The 24,435-nt window shown below is 45.4% G+C and overlaps 1 protein-coding gene across 1 annotated transcript; it reads left to right on the forward strand.

Annotated features, from left to right (window-relative positions):
• Positions 1 to 548: 548 nt before the first annotated feature.
• DNASE1L3 (deoxyribonuclease 1L3) lies at positions 549 to 21,022 on the forward strand (the record flags this gene model as incomplete). The annotated part of the gene is made up of 8 exons (XM_079713655.1): positions 549 to 689; positions 5,600 to 5,688; positions 8,896 to 8,985; positions 9,554 to 9,666; positions 12,239 to 12,351; positions 14,965 to 15,122; positions 20,498 to 20,594; positions 20,906 to 21,022. 8 exons carry the CDS (start codon positions 549 to 551, stop codon positions 21,020 to 21,022), a joined length of 918 nt encoding a protein of 305 aa, XP_079569781.1.
• Positions 21,023 to 24,435: the final 3,413 nt, after the last annotated feature.

Genomic DNA, 24,435 nt, shown 5'->3' on the forward strand with positions numbered 1-24,435 from the left:
CATCAGGGTCATTGGTGAGCTGGAATCTGGGTGTGTCCACGGATAGCTAGTTGCCAAATCCCAGTGATGGCAGAAAATCTGGCAGAATTTCCCACTGACCCTGCCCCACCCCTTCCCCCTGCAGAAGGTTCCACACCCCAGGTGCCCTCTGGGGTGGACCATTTCCGAGTTCATCAATTTCCAGGAGAAGGTACGTGGTATGTGACCACAGCGGAGATGACCAGATGTCACAGCTGGCTTCCAGCTGGGTTAAGAGTGACTTTGCAGAGACTAGTGCCTAGATTCGACTGACCAGTTTCCTCACCCAAGTGACAAAAACAAGGGATCCCAAAAACTAGCTCATTTCCTTCATTTCCCTGCGGAATGAAACCCATGATCTTCAGTTCCTCAGAGAAGTGAAAGCAGCAACAAGGAATCCAGTAATTCCTGTTATCTGCAGGCTTAACAAGTCAGCCAAACAAGTCAGCCGAGCCTGAGGCGGTGGCCAGGAGCCCGCTCTCCAGACACTGCTGTCCTCTCTTCAAGCCCTGAAGCCAGGGGAGCCCGGGATGTCTCTGCTGCTGACCTCCCTGCTGCTTCTCCTCCTCTCCACCCACAGCGCCCTGGCCCTGAGGATCTGCTCCTTTAATGTGAGGTCCTTTGGGGAATCCAAGAAGGCAAACTGTAATGCCATGGATGTCATTGTGAAGGTGAGCCCCACTTCCTGTCAGAAGGATCGCTGGACACCCTTCACACTCTCTCTACAGCTTTCAGACTTTAAGAGACTCAGGAGGAATTTAACTGAAGTTAGTCCCTAGGGTGAAGGTAGCGTGTGTGTGTGTGTGTGTGTGTGTGTGTGTGTGTGCACGTGCACACACTTCTTCCTCCTTCTCTCCCCCTCCAGCCATCAACCTTATCCCAACTTCCAATTCTAATCTTTCTCCCCACTTAGATAAGACTTTCCTTGGGTAATCTGACCAATGTCTTGGGACTGTGCTCACATTCCTCTGGAGGCAGTTGACTCTCTTTATTTAGAGGTTAATTTATTTTTGATGCTGGAGTTGAAACCTTTCCCAGGACTCTGGGTTTTATTACCTTAGAAAATCCCAGAGGCACCACAGTGTGATGGGAGCTCCAGGAGCCCTGGGATCAGCTTCCACCTGGCAGCCAGGTGCACCGGCTCCGGAAGGCCTTTCTCCTCCCTGACCCCCCACCCCCTACCCCGTGCCTTTCAGCAAGAAAGGGTTATTGTGAAATGTAAATGCAGCACAGGGTTATTGTGAAAATATAATGAGTCCATGATAAGAGCTAACATTTATAAAGACTTCGCTAAGCCCACTATATGCCAGGCACTGTAGACGCTTTATACAAGACAACTCATTTAACTTACGTTAAATAAGCTATGATCACACCTGTCATGTCTTCATAAATATCGGCCACCACCTCTTCACCCACAATTCCTTCCTCACAAAGCAATTTTCTTTCTTAATAGCAGCTTAATTTTTTTTAATTATAAAGGTATAATTTTTAAATTATAAACTTATAATTTACAAATTAATTTTATTAAATTAAAAATAGTCATTATGGGGCTTCTCTGGTGGCGCAGTGGTTGGGAGTCCACCTGCCGATGCAGGGGACACGGGTTCGTGCCCCGGTCCGGGAGGGTCCCACATGCCGCGGAGTGGCTGGGCCCGTGCGCCATGGCCACTGGGCCTGCACGTCCGGAGCCTGTGCTCTGCAGTGGGAGAGGCCACAGCAGTGAGAGGCCCTCGTACCGCAAAAAAAAAAAAAAAAAAAAAAGTCATTATGGACTATTTTGAAAATACAGAAACCTATAAAGAAGTATCTTATCACTTGAAGATAACAGTTGTTGGTACTTGGGTAACTTTGTTATGGGCATTTTTCTACGCAAAAATAAATACATAAATCTGAATCTATTTTGCAGCATGGAGACACCCTATATCATCAGTTTTGTATTCTGCTTTTATATGAGAAGTATTCTACATGTTATTAATATTCTTTTAAAACACAACTTTTAATGCCTTATGCTGTGTTTGCAACATGTTTCATTTAATGCTTTCCTATTTGGGGATGCTTAGGTTGTTTCCAATTTTTCTGTTGCAATGCATCTTCTTCTTTGATCTGTGTAAGTAATAATAATAACAGTACTTTGTTGTTTGCCTCCTATATGTCTGGCACTGCTCTAAGTATCCGTCTGTCCTCCAGCAATCCTGTGAGGGAATGACTATCATTATGCCAATTTATAGATGAGGAAACTGAGGTGTAGAGAAGTAGTAGATACCTTTTTACAATGGAAGACATTCCTCAAAGTGGGAAAACTAGACCAAAGGATTAATGCATTTTTTAAGGCTTTTGATACATATTCTAAAATGTCTTCCAGAAAGATCTGACAGTGATAAGTGACTAAATCATCAGGCTGGCTGGATGACCAGCACCCAGCTCTCCTTGGTGAACTCTGCAAGGCTGATACCATGAAATGCAAGCCTATTTTTTTTTTAACATCTTTATTGGAGTATAATTGCTTTACAATGGTGTGTTAGTTTCTGCTTTATAACAAAGTGAATCAGATATACATGTACACATATCCCCATATCTCCTCCCTCTTGCGTCTCTCTCCCACCCTCCCTATCCCACCCCTCTAGGTGGTCACAAAGCACTGAGCTGATCTCCCTGTGCTATGCGGCTGCTTCCCACTAGCTATCTATTTTACATTTGGTAGTGTATATATGTCCATGCCACTCTCTCACTTTGTCCCAGCTTACCCTTCCCTCTCCCCATGTCCTCAAGTCCATTCTCTACGTCTGCGTCTTTATTCCTGTCCTGCCCCTAGGTTCTTCATAACCATCTTTTTTTTTTTTTAGATTGCATATATGTTAGCACACAGTATTTGTTTTTCTCTTTCTGACTTACTTCACTCTGTATGACAGGCTCTAGGTCCACCCACCACACTACAAACAACTCAATTTCGTTTCTTTTTATGGCTGAGTAATATTCCATTGTATATATGTGCCACATCTCCTTTATCTATGCATCTGTCGATGGACACTTAGGTTGCTTCCATGTCCTGGCTATTGTAAATAGAGCTGCAATGAACATTGTTCTATATGACTCTTTTTTTTGTTGTTGCGGTACGTGGGCCTCTCACTGCTGTGGCCTCTCCCATTGCGGAGCACAGGCTCCAGACGCACAGGCTCAGCGGCCATGGCTCATGGGCCCAGCCGCTCCGTGGCATGTGGGATCTTCCCAGACCGGGGCACGAACCCGTGTCCCCTGCATCGGCAGGCAGACTCTCAACCACTGCGCCACCAGGGAAGCCCTATATGACTCTTTGAATTATGGCTTTCTTAGGGTATATAATGCAAGCCTACTGATGGAAGGATCCAGACTTGGACATAGTCTTCCTCCTCTGTCACTACACAGGTGCATTCTCAGCCCCCAGCACTTCTTAATGGCTGCACAGGCCAGTGCTGGTGGCTCTCTCTTCTATGCCCTTCTTAGAGAGGAAACTGGAACATATATGTGCTCTGGAAACAGGACCAGTGGCATATTCCCCCCGCTCCATGTCTTTGGAGAGGACGAAATTAACACTGGGGATACCCTGTCCTTGAGCAACAAATTCCAGCCTACCAGGACCCCATTACACAGAAAGGTCCCTGTCGTCTCTAATAGGCTTCGACTTGGTCTGCACCCTGGTTTCCAGGTTATTGCTCATCTTGAAGGAGCCTCTCCTGCATTTTTACTAAGTTCTTCCTCACCTCTCAGGGCCTGTTCAAATGCCTCCTCCTCCTTGGAGACTTTCCTGATCCTCTGGGCAGATGTAATTAATTATTCCTCAACACTCTCACAGCTCTGACTTTTACTTAGCACAACTTTCATTTGCCCCTCATTGTAGTTAGTTCTTTGCATTTGTCTCTCTCACTGATAATGAGTCTTTGAGGGCGGAACTATATTTTAATAGTTTAGCATGCTGGGCTTTGCAGTCATGTTAACCTGAGTTCAAATCCTATTCTACCACCTATACCGGCTGTGTGACTTTAAACTAGTTACTCAATCACTCTGAGCTTGGTTTCCTCCTATGCTTAATGAGCTAAAAATCATAGTCATCTGATAGGGTTGGTGAGGCTCAGAGTAAATGTTATCTGTTACAGTTATTAACATTATAATTATACCTCTTTATTTCTGCAGTATCCAGCCTGGTATTCTTTACTTACTAAGGGTTTAATAAATATTTACTATTATTATTATTGTAATTATTCAAGCAAAGCCAAGAGGTAGGACGTGCAGGGGTCATGACCCTGGGCTCTGGACTTGTGTTGCCTAGGTTCACATTCTGCCTCAGCCACTTTCTAGCTGGGTGACTTTGGATAGTATCTCAGCTTTCCCAGAAAGAACCTCAGGCTCTTTGTCTTTAAAATGGACATGATAATAGTACTTACCTCAGGGAGTCCATCATTTATTTCAGAGAAGTTAGTTAATTTATCAAAGCACCCAATTTGACACTTAAAACATAGTGCCTAACAATAAAAAAAACAAACAACCCAATCGAAAAATGGGCAGAAGACCTAAGTAGACATTTCTCCAAAAAAGACATACAGATGGCCAATAGGCACATGAAAAGATGCTCAACATCACTAATTATTAGAGAAATGCAAATCAAAACTACAATGAGGTATCACCTCACACCAGTCAGAATGACCATCATTAAAAAAATCTACAAATAACAAATGCTAGAGAGGGTGTGGAGAAAAGGGAACCCTCCTACGCTGTTATGGGAATGTAAATTGGTGCCACCACTGTAGAAAACAGTATGGAAGTTCCTCAGAAAAGTAAAACTAGAATTACCATATGATCCAGCAATCCCACTCCTGGGCATATATCCAGACAAAACTATCATTCAAAAAGATACATGCACCCCTATGTTCATAGCAGCACTATTCACAATAGCCAGGACATGGAAACACCCTAAACACCCATCAACAGATGAATGGATAAAGAAGATGTGGTATTGAATACATATACACAATGGAATACTACTCAGCCATAAAAAAGAATGAAATAATGCCATTTGCAGTAACATGGGTGTAACTAGAGACTATCATATGAAGTGAAGTAAGTCAGCAAGAGAAAGACAAATACCATACGATATCACTTATATGTGGAATCTAAAATATGACACAAATGAACCTACCTATGAAGCAGAAACAGACTTACATACATAAAGAACAGACTTGTGGTTGCCAAGGGGGAGAGGGGAGGGGAGAAATGAATGGGAGTCTGGGGTTAGTAGATGCAGACTATGACATATAGAATGGATGGACAGCAAGGTCCCACTGTATAGCACAGGGAACTATAGTCAATGTCCTGGGACAAACCATAATGAAAAAGAATATGAAAAAGAAACTATAAAAAACAGAACATATATATATGTATAATTGAGTCACTTTGCCGTACAGCAGAAATTAACACAACATTGTAAATCAACTATACTTCAATTTAAAAAAATAGTAGCATAGTATGTTATGTTATAGTAAGTGCCCAATAAAAGATTTCATTATTTGTAGTAAATGGCCTCACACCCCTGGGAATTCTCTCTCTGCAGGTCATCAAACGCTGTGACATCATACTCCTGATGGAAATCAAGGACAGCAACAACATAATCTGTCCCACACTGATGGAGAGACTGAACGGGTAAAGACAGGGCCCCTGGACACTCTGTCGGCTCAAAGCCAGGTGCAAGGGCCTCTGAAAGTCCCTGGGAACTGAAACTAGTGTGAGAGCCAGCACTGGCCCAGACCACCAGGTCACGTGGCCAACACTGCCCAGGCTTTCAACTTTATTAACTGTGGTCCTGAGAACGTTCAACCAGCTAGTTTTAACATGATAAAGCAAAAGAGGGAAACGGGTGAGGAGTCAGGACCGAGAGAAATGAAAGAAACAGACTAGAGCCTGAGCTGAGAAGTACTGTTACAAAGAAAAGATTGAGCGCAAATATGAAATCATGATATACCCACAGGCTGGAATATTATGTAGCAATTAAACGTCATGGTTACCACAGAATAGGTTAGAGCTAAATATTCTAGCATGGAAAGATGGCTACCATATATGGAAAAAAGCAAGTTCAGAATTGTAGGTAGAAGAGCCCATTTTAGTAGTCACACTACATCGTATATGAATGAGGGTGTGCTTGAATTTGCGTCAGCATAAAAGAAAGACAGGAAGGATGTGCTCAAACTGTTGATAGTGGTTATTTCTGGGGCGGTGGTGGGTATGATTGGAGGACCATTGTGGAAGGGGTGTGAGAAGAAAATGGGGAACATTTGCTTTTTATTTTATATACTTCTGTATGATTTGAATATTTGAAAAAAATTTTGAATTGACTCTATAAATTAAAATTTTATAAATGAATGTCCTCGAATAGCTTTAAATGATATTGGGTTCTATTTATGATTTATTTCTCAAAGAATAATCACCCCAGAGTGAGTTAAAAATGCATATTCAAGGGCCCCCGTCTATTAATTCTGAGACAAACTAATTTCTTAAAGCTTCTAAGATAATGTTTCTTTTGTAGATATAAGATTAAACAATAGGGTATACAATAGATACCAAGTTCAATTATGTAAAAAAGCAAAACGAAACAAAAAACATATAAAAGATTCAAAGGCAATGAACCAAAATGTGGACAGTGGTACAAATTTACAAGGAATTTAATGTGATTTCTTCTTCTATATATTTTCTGTATTTTCCAAATTTTCTACAATGAGCATGTTACACTCCCCCTTCCCTTTTCTTATGAAATATTTTAAACATAGTTAAAAGCACAGAGGAGATAACAAACAGCCATGTACCACCCCCCCATTCAGATTGAAAAAACAGTGATATCTGGCCATTATTATACTATTTTTATAATTAGGAAAACTCACATTGTGTTTTAGAAATGAATGGTCAATCCAGCCTCATCAGGCTGGGGAGGAAGAGCCTTGGATTCTCTCCTTCACACACAGGGCTCTTTGGGCTGACCGCACCCACCCACTCTGGGCCTCAGTTTCTCATCTGAAAACTCAGACTTGGAGCAGGGTGTCTCCTTTTTAGCCTCCCAGGTCTTCTGTTTCTGAGCCTGCTCTTGACAATGACAGAGGGAGTGTAGTCCAGGGGTTAGGCACCTATGCTCAGCTCAGACCACCTGGGTTTGGATTCTGGCTTTGCCACGAAGGGCAAGTTACTGAACCTCACTGTACCTCATCTTCCCCATCTGTAAATGGAGATAGTAAGAGAACCCACCATCTTCCTGAGATGTGGCGATAGTTAAATTTAATCATGCATGTAAGTGGCTGAGCTGTGCCTGGTATGGAGCAGTGGCGACTAAACGTTGGGATGTTCATTACTAGTCAAAGTAAGGGAAGTGTGATGGCAGGTGATGGTCCAGAGGGCCATAAGAAACAGCTACCATTAAAACCCTAACCAGGGTATCACAGTTGCCAGGCATCCTGTTAATCAATGAACATGTGCTATTTCATTTCCTCCCCACAACAACCTGTAGAGTAGGTACTGTTACTGCTTCTCTTATATCTGAGGGACTGAGGCACAGAGAGCAGGGACCTGCCCAAGGTCACCCAGCCAGTAAATGGCCAAACCTACTTTTGAACCCGGGTCGTGTCTGTCTCCAAGGCCAATGCTCTATTCTGAGCCCCCTCAGCCGTCCTTGGAGTGGCCCTGGCCAGTTTTCAGAATTATGAGGGACGGAGGGGACGGGGGCTCCAGGCACCTGCCCGCAGTTGGTCTGGATTAAGTCCTCCCACCTCCAGTGGTCTCGGTTCTCCCCACCCTCCCTAGACTCCATGCCATGGACTCCAGGCAGAGCCAGGCCTGTTTGTCTCCTAATTCCCTGTAAGCCAGGAGGGGCCCTCCTCACTTCACAGCTGAGTCATTGCGAGTAGTTTGCCAACCCAGGACTTGGCAAGGCTAGATTCAGGACAGGGCCAGCCTTCCCAAACTGGAAGCCCAGCAGAATCCACTGTCTGCACTCCTGGGGCTCCCATGACCAGATCTGCCTTAGAATATTCATTCCCAGGAATTTCTGTAGGGTCTAAGTTGGCCCCTAAACACTCTGCTTTTTTCCAACGGAACCTGAGAGTAGGCCACAGCTTCGACATGCCCCAGAGCTTCTCGTGGGAAGATGAAGTAGAACCGCGTCATGCTCTGCCCAGGGTGGAGTTATCAGCAAGTTTGGCAAACACATCTGAGAGTCAAGTTTCCCTGATAAGGGTGAGGGGTAGGCTCAATGGGACTTCATGACAATATCCTCAGCCCCCAGGACAGAAACAATAGCTGATTTGGAATCATAGTTCCAGGACTTGTGAGAAAATGTCTGGGGGTTTTCAGAGCAGAAGAGAATGTCCAAAAAAATGTTACTGGGAATCCTGCATATGATAAATGCTCAGGAGTGGTGCATGGACAGGGTGACCTAGTGAGGTACACTCCACCAGGAAGTATGAGGTGCAGCCCAGCCATGGGCCAGAACAGTGTTTGGGGCTGATTGTGGCCTGAATCTTTCATGGTCTCAGTGGTGTCCCACAGGTACAGGCCAAAGCAGGTGGATTTGGGGGTGAGTAGGATCTGAGTTCAAATCCCAGCTTTGTACTTGCAAATTATAAAAATGGAGTAACGATAGTACCCACCTTATAAGGACAAGAAATAATGGCTGTAAAGATCCTGGTAGATGTTACAGTCCCAGTCAATGGTGGTGGCCCTTCTTATGAGACTCAAAGCTTATGATGAACAGAGCCCTCCTACATGACGTCACGGGAGATACAGAGGTAGACTGGAAGGAGGGGAACCTAGGCAGTAGAGAAATGTTTGTTCTTTAAGATGCAATGTAAACTCTTTTTTGTCTTCCAGAAATTCAAGAAGAGGCAAAACATATAACTATGTGATTAGCTCTCGTCTTGGAAGAAACACATACAAAGAACAGTATGCCTTTCTCTATAAGTAAGTATAAATTATGCTTCCTGGAACATGGTTCACTTATCAATTATGACTATGAATAGAATCAAAATCTTTTCTTTAAAACCAAATTTGGATCTCTAACCAGTTCTCAATATTGATCAAAATAATTGCTGTCAAAATCAGGGCTGATGCAAAGTATTAGCTCTTCAAAACTAATCTACTGGTTGACTCAGTGACCTGGTCAGGAGAGTGAAGAGTTCTTTTTTCTTCCTGGTCAAGTCCTGGCTGGGGATGGAAACCTGAGCTGCCCAGCATGGCTGCTCTGGGACTTCATATTCTCATCTTCTTCCTACTAATAATTTGTTTCGAATCTGACCTTTAAGTTGTGAGTTCCCTAGATAACTAGTATTGCTCAGATCTTCAGCTCCCAAAGGGCTCTGGCCCTTGGGAAGACTTGACTGAGCCTTGTTCTCAGGCAAAAGATCCCTTCCAGCGCTCAAGCCTGCAGGGGAGGCCAACAGAGCTGTGAGAACCTACGTCTCTGCTTCTTGAAAGAAGGAAGAAGCCAACCAACTCATCTGGGAGGACTTTCTTTTTTTTTTTCTTCTAGGGAAAAGCTAGTGTCTGTGAAAGCAAGCTACCTCTACCATGACTATCAGGCTGGCGATGCAGATGTATTTTCCAGGGAACCCTTTGTGGTCTGGTTCCAGTCACCCTACACCGGTGAGACCCACAGGCCCCTCTCACCCCTGATATCCCCAGCGATCCCATAAATGGGCAGCAGCCCTGAGTGTGGGCTGTGATCCCAGGGTTTATGCAGCATCTTTAGTGAGGCATCAGGCTTGAGATGACCCTTAAGAACTTCTAACACTTGAATGTAGAGGATGCAGTATAGTTTGATGACACCAGGCTGGGTTCTCAGAATGCCACGACTCAAGACTTCCTCAGCTAAGAAGCCACTTTCTTAAATCAATGACAACCTTACTCTCTTTGGAGCATTTAGGCTGATAGAAATTATTTACAAAAATCCCTTAGTCCCAATCAAGTACAGCTATTCCTTCATTTGAAAAATTCTAGCAATGGCCAGCAAAGATGATCTCCCAACCTAGAATCACAGTGTCCCTCCAGTACCCACTGAGCAATCTCCCCCACAGATTGGGGGTGGAGAGGAAATCCAAAAGATTGCACCCTGATCTCTGACAACAATAGTACTTGTATTAGTCACTAACAATTATTGATCCCTGATTAGCGCCAGCTTCCTGTAATCTTTGCAACACCCTGCAAGGTAGCAACTAGGATTATCTCCACTTTACCCTGGAAGAGACTGAGGTTCAAATAGATGGAGTCACTTATTCAAGGTCACCCAGCAGTTATGGAAGTGGACGAGCCAGGGTTGCAACTCAAACTAGCATCTCGGGAGCCCACACTTTTTACCACCATGCAACCCTCAATGGACAGTCAAGAATTAATTTGGTTTATAGACTGGAACTATATAGAATCAAATATTTTTTCAACACCCACTACATGTCAGGCTCTGTTCTGGGCACTGGACAAGACAGATGAAAGGTCCCTGCCCTTGTGAAGTTATGTTGCAACAGGGGAGACAGGGAATGACCAAATAAATATATGCAGAGCTGTGTATATGAATACCTATATCTATACTACACAAATATTAACAGCTTGAACTATGAAGTTCACTATTTTGGCAGAGGGTTAATTAGCTCAGGGGCAGAGTATTGCAGGAAAATAAACATGGGAGAATGGTAGGAAATTCCCAGTAGGAAAAGAACCAAAGAACAAAAAACTGAGGAGATGGGGGCTATTGAGGGCAAGAAATGCCTTTCAGAGAGCATGTTCAATAATCATCTTTGTCATGCACACAACTCACATTTAGCTGATCTGGCAGTGTTAGGAGAGGCCCTCCCCACCAAATCATTATTTCTTCTCTGAGCCTTTGTGAACTGCTGAACAAACCTGTTTGTCTGGAGCTTCCACCCTTCCCTCCCCCTCCCCCACACACCCACCCTGGCTGGGATGGCACTACAGCTGTGTCATGTCTGGAGTCTTCTATCTTGCCTAAGGAAATGTCTTTATGTCCTGCCTGTTTGGGATTAAAGATGAAGGAGTTGGCCATTCATCTATATTTTCTTTCCTCCATTCATTCTCTCATTCATTCATTCATGTATTCAATCAACAAACATTTCTGAGCACCTCCAATGTGCCGGGCACGGTGCTAGGTGCTGGAGCCAAGAGGGTGAACAAGACAGATAAGCCTGCTCTCACAGAGCTTAGGCTCCAGTGGGCCAAACTAAGGAGCCAAGCAGGTAATTTCAGAGCATGAAGGCAGTAAGCAGGGTTCACTGAATAGCCGGGTGAGGGGCCACCTTAGGGCAATCAGGGATGGCCCCTTGGAGGTGACAATGGCTGTGACCCAAAGAAGCCAGTCACAGAGAGGTGGTGGAAAGGCATTCTGGAGGGAGGAGGGCATAGTGAGCACACAAGCTCAGAGGTGGGAAAGGAGCTGGGGTGTTTAGGGGACCAAAAAGAGGTTGGGGAGTGGAGAGGAGGAGTGAGGGGGAGAGTGAGAGACGGGCTGCTGGACCAGGGTGTGGTCCTGGAGACAGGCTGCCGGTCTGAGTCCCGGCTCCCTGCTGTGGGACTTGAGCAGTGATCACTCAACAGCCCCCTGCTCCTGAGTAGGAGTGGGGACCCAGGCACAGAACAAGGGAAAGCCCGAGAAGGAGGTATTCAGAACGACACAGATGGGCAAGATGCCCACATCCCCTCTCTCAGGCTCCCTCAGTCCCTCCTGGTGGGGGAGGTTTTTAGACACTCCACGAAGGACCACTCTGTGTTTTAAATTAACTTTTCCAGGCTTTTTTTTTTTTTTCTGATTACAAAAGGAGTATACTGACAAGCCTCAATTTTTTAAATTAGAAAAACCGTTTTTTCTTAGTACAAAGCCAAACAGCCTTCATATTTTAAAAAAATAGAAAATACGGGGTTTTTTAAAATGAGAAAATAAAAACACCCACAATGCCAGTCAGGAACACCGTCTACCAGCTTTCTCTTAGCCACGCAGGGCGAGTTGGAGAAAAGAGGCTTTCGTGTGCTGAGAATAGCTGCCTTATGACCCTAAGATCATTTATATCTCAACCACTGGACCCTCTGGAAATGGGGGGCCCCAGACGACACAGTCCGTGCCTTCTGGGGGGACAGCCTGTTTCCCTCAAGCAGTGTTCATGGAATCTTGCCAGAGGAAACGTGTGACCTCTGCCTCTTTCCTCTTCCTCAGCTGTCAAGGACTTCGTGATTGTTCCCCTGCACACCACCCCTGAGACATCCGTTAAAGAGATTGATGAGCTGGCTGATGTCTATACGGATGTGAAACATCGCTGGAAGGCGGAGGTGATGACCCTCTGTGTCTGCTATATTCCCATCTAGCAGGGGCAGAATCTGGTCCCTGAGGCATGAGTGGCTCTGAGGGAGGGCGAGGACGCAGGGCCTGTGCAGACCACCACCAATTTAGAGCCTCATTTTAGGCCTTCCCTCAGTCCTAAATATCTTACTGCGGAATCTGCCTGGGTACCATCCATGTGGGCCTTGGGAATTCATACCCTGCTCCACTAACAATGGCTGCCACCATTCACTGAGCGAATGAGTACCTGGTGCCGGGCACTATGCTAAGGCTGGACATGGACAAGTTTATTTAATCCTCCCAATAGCCTGATGAGATAACTATTTTGATCATTCCCACTTCACGACTGAGAATAGTAAGAAAAAGAGAGGTCAGGAGTCTTTCAGCTACAAGTGACAGAATCTCAAAATGGCTCATGAAAAGGAAGAGCAATTTATTGGTTCAGGCATAGCTGGACCCAGGGCTCAGACAAGGTAATCAGGGCTTGTCTTGTCTCTCTCTCCATCTCTTGACCTTCCTTTCCCCTGGGTGGGCTCCATTCTCGGGCTGGCTCCACCCTTGGGATGGTAAGATAGCTGCCAGCAGCTTCCAGAGCAATTGACAAATTTTCTGCCCCACAATGCAACAAATACCCTGGGATTGAGTCTCCTTGGCTATGATTGTGTCACATGTCCATCCCTGAACCAATCATTGTGATCAGGTGGCTGAGATGCTCTGATTGGTTAAGTCTGTTTCAGCTCTACCCCAACCTCAGGGACTAAGGTGGAGGAGGGAGATGGTTTCCCAAAGAAATTAGGGGTGCTATTCTCACAGAAGGGGAATACATCCACCATCCCTCTTGGTTTCAATTATTTCCTCGTGTGGACAACAGGGATGCCACCTCCTGTGTCTGCGAGGCCTACGAAAGCTCTTGGCAAATATGGAAGTGCTTCAGAGGGCTCTTCCTCATTCCTCTTTTCTCCTTTTGAGATGTGACTCCAGTGACCCCCTTCCTCCTCCTCAGTTCTGCTGCTCAAAGTGCAAAATCAGTCAAATAAAGTGTGGACACAGAGCTGGGGCATGGCGCACACAAGGGGTATATTTCATTGCTTATTTGTAAAAAGCAGGGCAAGAGAAAGACTCATTTGTTCCTAAAATTATAAATTCCACTCATTCATTCAGCAAGAATTTATTGAGCATCTGTTAAGTGCCAGGCAGTGGGGAGCCATCAGTGGCACAAAAATGAACAAGAGGGGAAACTCTTGTGCTCTGAGCGAGGGGCCTTCAGAGAGGCTGATCAGGGTTCAATAGCCTAGAGCAGGTCACTTTACCCCTCTATCCTTTTTCCACAGGGCTGTCAAAGGTTCCTTCTACCTCCTGGTGTTTATTGTAAGATTTAAATTAAACTTTAGAAAATGCTTAACGCTGAGCCTGGTACACAGTGAATGCTCAATAAATCATGCCTATATTAATAGAAGCTGGTTGACACTCGGGTTAAGGATGACATCCTGTCCTCAACCGCGCCCACTGACCTCAGGGAAAACCATGATACCCAAGGTCAAAATAAAATGTTTTTGACGAAAACTCTAAAGTCAGCAACAACACCAAACAATAGCACAAGCAAGGAAATCTGCATTTCCTCTTGAGGAGTATTAAAATTCTGTTTCAAGAGCCCTGCAAGGAAAAACACTTCCAAGATAGAATGCTCTGATGGTGGTCTCGGGGCAGAGGCAGACAGCGCATTCTATCACCCCCCTCCACCCCCCACTTAAGCCTCTTCTCACTTCCTCAATAGGCAAAATTTCCACAGGAGTAAGTTCCTAGCTTCAAAAGAGGAGAGAAAGAGCAGTGCCAAAGCTGTCAAATATACCACCCGAGTTCATTTTCCCTGCTTGGAAACAAAAGGCATCAATTCATTCATATGTTTATACCTTACAGTAGTTTAAGTCAGAGACAAAGGAAGTGAGGGAATAACTGAGCTGGATTCTTCCATCCCCACCTAAATCTGCGCCCCAAATTAGAGAGATTTGGTGACTAAGAACAGGAGGGAGCAGCTACAGCAAACAACCTTCTTCCCACTGAGAACACACTTCCTTGTCATACTCGCCAGTCAAATAGTCATCAGAACTGTGACTCCATTTTAAACTGTGGCCTCTTCTTTTAAAAAGCAAAATGAAATTAAGACCCTTTATTATTTTGCTAGGGCTGCCGTAACAAAGTACCAAAGACTGGGTGGCTTAAACAACAGAAATTTATATTCTCACAGTTCTGGAAGGCTGGATGTCCAAGACCAAAGCGGCAACAGGGTTTGGTTCTTCTGAGGCCCCTCTCCTTGGTCTTCCCTCTGTGTCTATGTCCTAATCTCTTTTTATGAGTCACATCAGATTAGGGTCCACCCATATAACCTCATTTTACCCGAATTAGCTCTTTAAAGGTCATCTACAAATACAGTCACAGTCTTAGGTACTGGGGGTTAGAACATATGAATTTGGGGGGACACAATTCAGCTGATAATAGAACTCATCGTTTATTGGGTGTGCGAGGTGGAGTCATTGCTACCAGTTCTGCCTGAAAGCATTAGACTACAATGCCTACAGGTGACAGTTTCGAATCTTGTCTTTCAGAATTTCGTTTTCATGGGTGACTTCAATGCCGGCTGCAGCTACGTCCCCAAGAAGGCCTGGAAGAACATCCGCCTGAGGACCGACCCCAAGTTCATTTGGCTGATCGGAGACCAAGAGGATACCACGATCAAGAAGAGCACAAACTGTGCCTATGACAGGTAGGAGGCATCTACCAGACCACCACGAGCCCACACAGTGCTTGGTGTGCATTGGAAAATGTGGCCCCCTCTGGGCAGATGAAGCTCTTGGCTTGGAGACCTGAGCCAATTAGACTTTAAGCTTCTCCACTGGGTACTTTGTGCAGTATGCAACCTGCGTGGCCATATATGGTGGCCTTGGTCACTGTAGCTTAGCGGTGGCAAGTGCAGGCTTTGCTGTCAGACGGGCCTAGGTTCAAATCCTGGCTCTTACCACTTAATATGTCTGGGACCAAAAGACTTAAGCTGTGTCTTTGTTCCCTTACCCGTAAAATGGAGATTGTAGTAGTGCCTCACTCATACATGAAGACTAAACAAAGTAACATATATAAATCTTCACATGCAATGTCTGGAATATGGTAAATGCTCAATATATTCATTGGCTGTCAATTATTCCATCACAAAGACATACCACAGTTTACTCACTCAGTCCTCTGTCACTGGGCATTAGGTTGTTACCAAGGGTTTGCTATTAAAAGCATAGCTGAAATGAACATCCTATATATGCATTTATTATTATTCTTTTTTTTTTTGCGGCACGCGGGCCTCTCACTGTGGCCTCTCCCGCTGCGGAGCGCAGGCTCCGGACGTGCAGGCTCAGCGGCCATGGCTCACGGGCCCAGCCGCCCCATGGCATGTGGGATCTTCCCGGACCGGGGCACGAACCCGTGTCCCCTGCATCGGCAGGCAGACTGTCAACCACTGCGCCACCAGGGAAGCCCCTATATGTGCATTTTGTGTTTATTTATGATTTCCTCAGGGTAAAAGTCTAAAAATGAGACTAGTTAGTGCAAGGAAATTTACACTTCTAATGCTTTTGCTATACACTTTTTTTTTTTTTTTTGGCTGTGCCTCACAGCTTGCGGGACTTTAGTTCCCTGACCAGGGACTGAAGCCGGGCCATGGCAGTGAAAGCGCCCGACTCCTAACCACTGGACTGCCAAGGAATTCCTACACATTTCTAAATGCAAATATATACATTTAAATAATAGCATTCTCTGGTATTTGTAAAGCCTCCCTGGAGATTTTCAATCAGCTTTCAACTTTGCTCCTTAAGTCAGGAGGGAGGTGAGGGGGGACCTGAAGCGTGTGAATGTTCATGACTGGCACATCCACAGCGGACACCACAGGCAGGAAAGTCCCTAGGAGCCCTGTTCCCAGGAGTGGTTGCTGTTCCCAAGCTCAGTCTGCACGCGATGGCCATCTGCACGCAGACAGTTTCCATTTCTCTAGTTTTGAGTTCTGAGTTTCCTTCCCATCCCGTGACCTCCTCTGCTCCTGTTAGAGCTTTCAGGGCTGGTGCGCCCTCCGCAGACATCATCACTTCTGCTCCCCAAGGTGGAAACAGCCCTGGCCCTGGGGGAAGTAGAACCGAGGTGAGAAGTTACAGGAGACTGAGCTTCCTGGGTACCTGCCCCCGCCATCCCATTTTGAGGGGCTGCAGCAAAGCTGGTTGGAGAGGGCCACTCACCCACTCGCACATGCCAGCTGTGTGGTCTTGGGCAGGTCAAGTCCCTTCTGTGGTCCCATTCTTTATCCCTGGCAGAGGAGAGGGAGGTGATCGAAAGTAATGGAGCAGAACAGTGAATCCCAGGGAAAGATGGATTAGATGGGGTGGCGGAACAGGTTAAAAAAGGTGTTTACTAAAGGACCCCCAGTATTACGCACTTGTATGCCAAAGGATGGCAGGATTACAATGTGCCTTTTTAAACATTAATTTCTTGTTTTGCTGCTCTGAATTTTCTCTGTTTTCCATAACAGTATATATCTTTTATGGTTTGTAAAAAGGCATATGAGGGGAGAAGATGAAATGGCCTCAATTCCAGTCTTTGTTCTGTGTGCAAATATTTATTGAACACTTTCCATGTGCTGAGTGCTAGTGGACAGGCCGAGATGCCCAGAGCTGGCTGGGCACTGGAGCAGCCGCAGGGAACTTAGTGTGATCCGCAGACTCACCAGCACACAGAACTAGCAGAAGTCTGAAATGGGGGAGCCTTAACTATGCTGTTCTTGACTCTCTGGGTCTGAAAGGATGGGTTCAAGAAATCTCCACCCAAGGGACTTCCCTGGTGGTCCAGTGGTTAAGACCTCTCCTTCCGATGCAGGGGGTTTGATCCCTGGTTGGGGAGCTAAGATCCCACATGCCTCACGGCCAAAAAGCCAAAAAAACATCAAACAGAAGCAATATTGTAACGAATTCAATAGACTTTAAAAATGGTCCACATCAAAAGAAAAAAACTTAAAAAAAAAAAAAGAAATCTCCACCCAAATGCGAAGAGTTTACTTATGGAGATTAGTTAAAAATTAACCAGGTGGTGTTGGTCACAAACAAAGGAAACCAGGTCAGCTGGTCGGAATCAGGGAAAGCTCATTGGACAGTCATGGGCTGGCAGTTTAACCCAGCTTGTTATTCTTCAGCCAGTCAGCTGGGGCCATTGTAGACCCCAACCACATCACCACACTCGGGATACATTAGATTCCATTTAACCACCACGTTCCCATTTTCTGTCATCACTGTAAAGCAACTGTACTATGGTTTTTCTCTATATTTTTCTTTAAATCTATTCACTTATTACTGAAATAAATATATTTTAAAAGGAAATTTCATAAAGCTAAGGTAAGAAAACAGCACCACTTGCCATAGATAAAAAATAATTGTAAAAGTAAGCCCAGTGAAAACCGAACAATGTTACATTATACCTTAATTCTCTTGTCTGCAGAATGCTCTCTCTTGGTCAAAATAGGAGCTTAGGGAGGCATTAAAGATAAACCAGAAGCTTTCTCCATAATTGAATCAGGAAAAGTGAAAATAATTGCAAAGGGAACATCTTTTCAGTACGCAAGCCATTGCAATGTGCTGTGATGTCCGTGTCTCTTCTACCGCCAGGGCTCCCTGCTCACACAAGGGACACTGTCCTCATGCCCACAGATCACCGCAGAGCTGACCCTGTTTCCCAACCATAGGCACTGTCCTGAGGGTCTCTGTCGGGGAGGGGGAAATTTCTGCCTCAACCCCTCTTGAGTTCTTATGGCTGGACTATAATAAAATTGACACAAGACCAATTAATAGGAGAAAAAGAAACAAATCTTAATTTGTGCACATGGAGGTCTCATAGAAATAGAACCTAAGAAGTGGTCAAATCACAGCAATATCTTTTTTGATCTACCTCCTAGAGTAATGAAAATAAAAACAAAAATAAACAAATGGGACCTAATTAAACTTAAAAGCTTCTGCACAGCAAAGGAAACCATAAACAAAACAAAAAGACAACCTACAGAATGGGGAGAAAACATTTGCAAATGGAACAACTGACAAGGGATTAATCTCCAAAATATATAAACAGCTCATGCAGCTCTATGTCAAAAATACAAACAGCTCATGCAGCTCTAGGTCAAAAAAACAATCAAAAAATGGGCAGGAGATCTAAATAGACATTTCTCCAAGGAAGACATACAGATGGCCAAAAGGCACAGGAAAAGATGCTCAACATCACTAATTATCAGAGAAATGAAAATCAAAACTACAATGAGGTATCACCTCACACCAGTAAGAATGGCCATCATCAAAAAGTCTACAAGGGCCTTCCCTGGTGGCGCAGTGGTTGGGAGTCCGCCTGCCGATGCAGGGGACGTGGGTTCGTGCCCCGGTCCGGGAGGATCCCACATGCCACAGAGCGGCTGGGCCCGTGAGCCATGGCCGCTGAGCCTGTGCGTCCGGAGCCTGTGCTCCGCAACGGGAGAGGCCACAAAGGTGAGAGGCCCGCGTACCGCAAAAAAAAAAAAAAAAAAAAAAAAAAAGTCTACAAATAACAAATGCCGGAGAGGGTGTGGAGAAAAGTGAACCCTCCTACACTGTTGGTTGGAATGTAAATTGGTACAATCACTACGGAGAACAGTATGGATGTTCCCTAAAAAACTAAAACTAGAACTACCATATGATATAGCAATCCCACTCCTGGGCATATATCCAGAGAAAACCATAATCCGAAAGGATACATGCACCCCAGTGTTCACTGCAGCACTACTTACAACAGCCAAGACATGGAAGCAACCTAAATGTCCATTGTCAGAGGAATGCATGAAGAAGATGTGGTACATATATACAATGGAATATTACTCAGCCATAAAAAATAATGAAATAATGCCATTTGCAGCAACATGGGTGGACCTAGAGATTATCATACTAAGTGAAGTAAGCCAGACACAGAAAGACAAATATCATATGATATCACTCCTATGTAGAATCTAATTTTAAAAAATAAAGATACAAATGAACTTATTTACAAAACAGAAACAGACTTACAGATATTGAGAACAAACTTATGGTTACCAAAGGGGGAATGTGGGATAAATCAGGAGCTTGGGATGAACACACACACACACACACACACACACACACACACACTACTATATATAAGATAGATAGGGACTTCCCTGGTGGTCCAGTGGCTAAGACTCCACGCTCCCAATGCAGGGGGCCTGGGTTCGATCCCTGGTCAGGGAACTAGATCCCACATGCTGCAACTAAGAGTTCGCATGATGCAACTAAGACCTGGCACAGCCAAATAAATACATAAATAAAAATATTTTTTAAAAAGATAGATAACCAAGAAGGACCTACTGTACAGCACAGGGAACTCTACTCAGTATTCTGTGATAACCTATATGAGAAAAGAATCTTAAAAATAATGAATATATATGTGTATAACTGAGTCACTTTGCTGTACACCTGAAACTAACATGACATTGTAAATCAACTATACTCCAATAAAATTAAAATAAAAAAAAGAAGTGGTGAAAGCAGGCAGCTTTTATACTTTTTAGACCAAAAAAACAATACATTTGTGAGGAATTGAGAGGACAAAGAAACGCAGGTTTTGGGTTCTCAATGAGTGAAGAATCTAAAGAGAATTTGGGCTTGGGGCAGTGAATAAAAGAAGTAACAAGGTTTGCTCACACAGGCTGCTTGGCCTGAATTCCCTTTCTCTGGGGATAAGGGTGCTGGTCCTTCCTTCTAGCTCCAGATGCAGGGAGTGCATCTTTCACAGAGGAGATTTATTTCCTGCTTTCAGGGAGACTGACAGGAGGGTCAGAGTGTCCCTACTGCGTTAGCCGTTTAAGTAACTTTAAGTCAAAATAATCAATATGCCATTGTGGCATATTTTGGGATGGCCCGTCCTGAGCTTCAACACAAGCCAAAACCAGGGCTGGACTTTTGAACTCCATGTGAAAGTGCCAAGCGGTTCAGTCATTCTAGATTTCAAGCAGGAAGCCTGGTTTGATCTCAGAAATCAACAAGGTGGATTAATGTGACTATCTTCCCTCTTCTTCTCCAGGATCGTGCTTAGAGGACAAGAGGTTGTCACCTCTGTTGTTCCTCAATCAAGCAGCATCTTTGACTTCCAGAAAGCTTATAGGTTGACCGAACAGAAGGTACAGCTGTCATCTTGTTTTTCTGTGCCACCATCCTGGGAAGATGGGTCGGTGTCACCCACTGGTGGTTCAGGTCACCAATGGAGATCTGACATTGAGCCACTGGACCCTGAGTCTCAAAGTCTATGATTCCGTGACTTGAGGACCTGCCTCAATTTCTGACTGAACTGGTGCAGGGACAATGCTCCCAGTGCATGTTCTGTTGGGTGACTTGGGGCATTTCATCCTGGGCCTCCCTCAGCTTGAATTCGTCATTACTAAAATGAAGGTGTCTCCTAATTCCCAAATTTATCTCTCCTTTCTCTTTACAGGCCCTGGATGTCAGCGACCACTTTCCAGTTGAATTTAAACTTCAGTCTTCAAGGGCCTTCACCAACAGCAAAGGATCTGTCTCTCCAAAGAAGAAAAAAAAGACCAGTCGTGCCTAGATACAAGGGTGCCATTTTATTAACCATTTCCTGCCTCTACATAAAGCAGCTCCAATAGGTATGGACTGTTCCCGGCGCTCAGGAAACAAGACTGGCCCAACTGCGTTCATTTTTCAACTTGTATCTAATTCATCTTGAGCCAAATTGGGAAGAGTGTCTTCTATTCTCCCTCTAGAGCTTGAGTTCATACCTCCCCTGAATTACTCAGAAGGAAACTAGGGTCTTTTGCAGTCCAAAACAATGGCCTTCATGTCCGGAGCTAGAGCCCCATCAGCTGTCACTGCTCTACCTGCCAAGAGAGGCCACAGGAAGAGGAACATCAGCTTTCCGTCTTCTTGAGGGTGTCCTGTTCCATGCGAAATGACCAGAAATGCCAAGGACACCAAGGCCCCAACTGTAGCCCATGATTTGGGCAATGAACTGCTTTAGGATCTGGCCCTCCTGTCTGAGGTCAGGCCACAATCATATCCTGCAGGGATGAAGGGTGAAGGCCATTCCCACGGGTCTCCCTGACTTTAAATAGTCCTCCAACTCAGCCAGCCCAGTAACCACCAGTGTCATCCTTTGAAATTCCAATCTGACTACAGCACCCCCTCTTTCCCACCCCCTGCTTTAAAAGCCCCTGAAGGAGCTCCCATCACCACCTGGAGAGAGCCCAGGGCATTTGGACACCCATGAAGGTCTCTATTACCTGGCCTATCATGTCAGCCTTACCTTCGTCCCACCTTGCAATTTTGTCCAGCAGGACTGCCCCTTCCCCGCATGCCCCAAGCTCTCCCTCCTTCTGGGCTCTGGCTCAGCCCATCCCAGAGCCTGGGCAAGTAACCCCGGCCACCCCAACATATGCCATACCCCTATTATAACATTCACCACATTGCATGTCACCAAGGCCACTATTTGAGCTCTTGGGGGACCTGGTGGGACAAAGGCCCAGTTGGCTGGGAGGGACTGGAGGATTTTGTTATCTTTCTGCAACTAAAGACTTGCAGAGGAGTCCAGCAGCAAGGCACCATTTTACCTAGATCCACGGTGACCATTTTTTTTTCGGTTTGTTTTGCTTTGTTTTCCCTTATATTGTTCCTCTGTCCAAGTAGTACATGAACAGGGCTAAATCTGCAAGCAGTACCAAGGAATAAGCAAAGAGAAGGAACGCTGTGCCTTGGGCCCCCTGGTGTGCTGTCTCAGAAGCAGCCCCTCCTACCAGCTTACGCATTCCACCAGAGAGTCTGCATAAATAAGCACTGTGTGTAACTTTGAGAAATACAGAGTATAGCATTCTATACACGTGGTCCCTCTCTGCTGATTTTCCTAAATATATCCAGGATGATGTGACTTTTGATATAAGAAAACGAGACTGTAAGCCTGATTTTTTTTTTTATAAATTTATTTATTTATTTGTTTGTGGGTTTTTGGGCTGTGTTGGGTCTTCGTTGCTGTGCGCGGGCTTTCTCTAGTTGTGGCGAGCGGGGCTGATCTTCATTGCGGTATGTGGGCTTCTCATTGTGGTGGTTTCTCTTGTCGTGGAACATGGGCTCTAGGCACGTGGGCTCAGTAGTTGTGGCTCACGGGCTCTAGAGCACAGGCTCAGTAGTTGTGGCGCACGGGCTTAGTTGCTCCACGGCATGTGGGATCTTCCTGGACCAGGGCTTGAACTCATGTCCCCTGCACTGGCAGGAGGATTCTTAACCACTGTGCCACCAGGGAAGCCCAGAGGCTGTATTTTTATTAACAGGACTTGCTTCATTGAAGGGTAGGCCAGGCAAGCCTTTGGGTATGTATAGCTCTCACTTAATTATTTAGAATGAATTTCTGCCATACAAAGAATCAGGAGAAGTTTCCATTTTTTTCTTCTTTTTTTTTTTTTTTTTGGTCGTGCCAGGTGGCTTGCAGGATCATAGTTCTCCGACCAGAGATTGAACCTGGGCCCTGGGCAGTGAAAGTGTGAAGTCCTAACCACTGAACCACCAGGGAATTCCCTTTTTTTTCTTTAATAACTTTATTTATTTATTTTTGGCTGTGCTGGGTCTTTGTTACTGCATGCAGGCTTTCTCTAGCTACAGAGAGCAGGGGCTACTCTTCATTGTGGCGCGTGGGCTTCTCATTTCAGTGGCTTCTCTTGCTGCGGAGCACGGGCTCTAGGTGCACGGGTTTCCGTAGTTGTGGCGCACGGGCTTAGTTGCTCCACGGCATGTGGGATCTTCCCGGACCAGAGCTCGAACCTGTGTCCCCAGCATTGGCAGGCAGATTCTTAACCACTGTGCCACCAGGGAAGTCCTCCATTTCTTTATCATTCAACACAGCAAGTATTTTGGCAAGTCTTGAGAAATGGAGAGGCCCCTATTTCCAGTCTTTGCTATTTTCTCGTCTTCATCAACACTCCTTTCCTGCCTCAAACAAACATCCTCCCCAGTGCCCTTCATCCCGTCCCTGTGAGTCAGTGGCCGGGGTGGGAAGGAGAGAAGGGAGCTTCTCCAGGTCAGCAACCCTGGCTCCCATCTCTCGCTCGGACTGAAGAAGGGAAGTATAAAGGGCAGTTGCCAAACCGGGAGAGGAAAGAGTGACAAACTGGAGGCCACATCCCTCTTCCCGCCCAGAAGGAGAAAAAGCACCCAGCCCAGGGATGTGTGGGTGAGAGAGGTTCACACCTGTGTCAGCCACCTAGGACCCCTATCGGGGCTTCCACCCAAATAGTCCTGAAGGCAGAGACCACATTGAGGAGCCAGTATTCCATGTCACTAACAGGTCACATCTTGAAGGAGGAGTGGGTAACTACAGTCCCACAGGACGCTGGCAGCAGTGCTTTCAAGCTTTTAGGATTCAGGGAAACTACCGAGATTAAGTAAATCTAAAGGAATTTCAAGGAAACAAGGATGTGCACACATACACACTCGATCCTTCTGGGAAAATGGGTTGGGAAACAGTGAGTGCCCTGCATGGAACATTAGCTGAATGACTGCTTGGTTCCCCAGGCTTCATGGGGTCAAGGGCAAAGGGGGCAGCCCTAGTCCAAGCCACTGACTCTTGTTTGATGACATCGCAGCCTCCTTACTGGTCCCACCATGTCCCCCCTACAATCTGTTCTCCTCCCGCAACCAGGGTGTGCTCCCTAAAATGCAAATCTCATCCTATCTCTCTCCTGCCTTCAACCCTCAATGGCTCCCCATTTCTCTCCGGATAAAGACCCAAGTCCTCACCATGGCCCACAAAGCTCTGTGGTTCTTGGCTTTCACTTACCTTTCCAACTCCATTTTCAACCATGTACATTCTGTAGCCACATCACTTTGTTCCTCTGTTCTTCAGGCTCTCCCCAGCCTCTGGGCCTCTTCACGTGCTGTTTCCCTCCTCCTGCATCACTCTTCTCCCCCTTCAGTTAGCAAACTTCTCATTCCTCAAACTCAACTTAAACCTCACTC

Source organism: Hyperoodon ampullatus (genome assembly GCF_949752795.1).
Source record: "Hyperoodon ampullatus genome assembly, chromosome: 10".
Taxonomy (NCBI): domain Eukaryota; kingdom Metazoa; phylum Chordata; class Mammalia; order Artiodactyla; family Ziphiidae; genus Hyperoodon; species Hyperoodon ampullatus.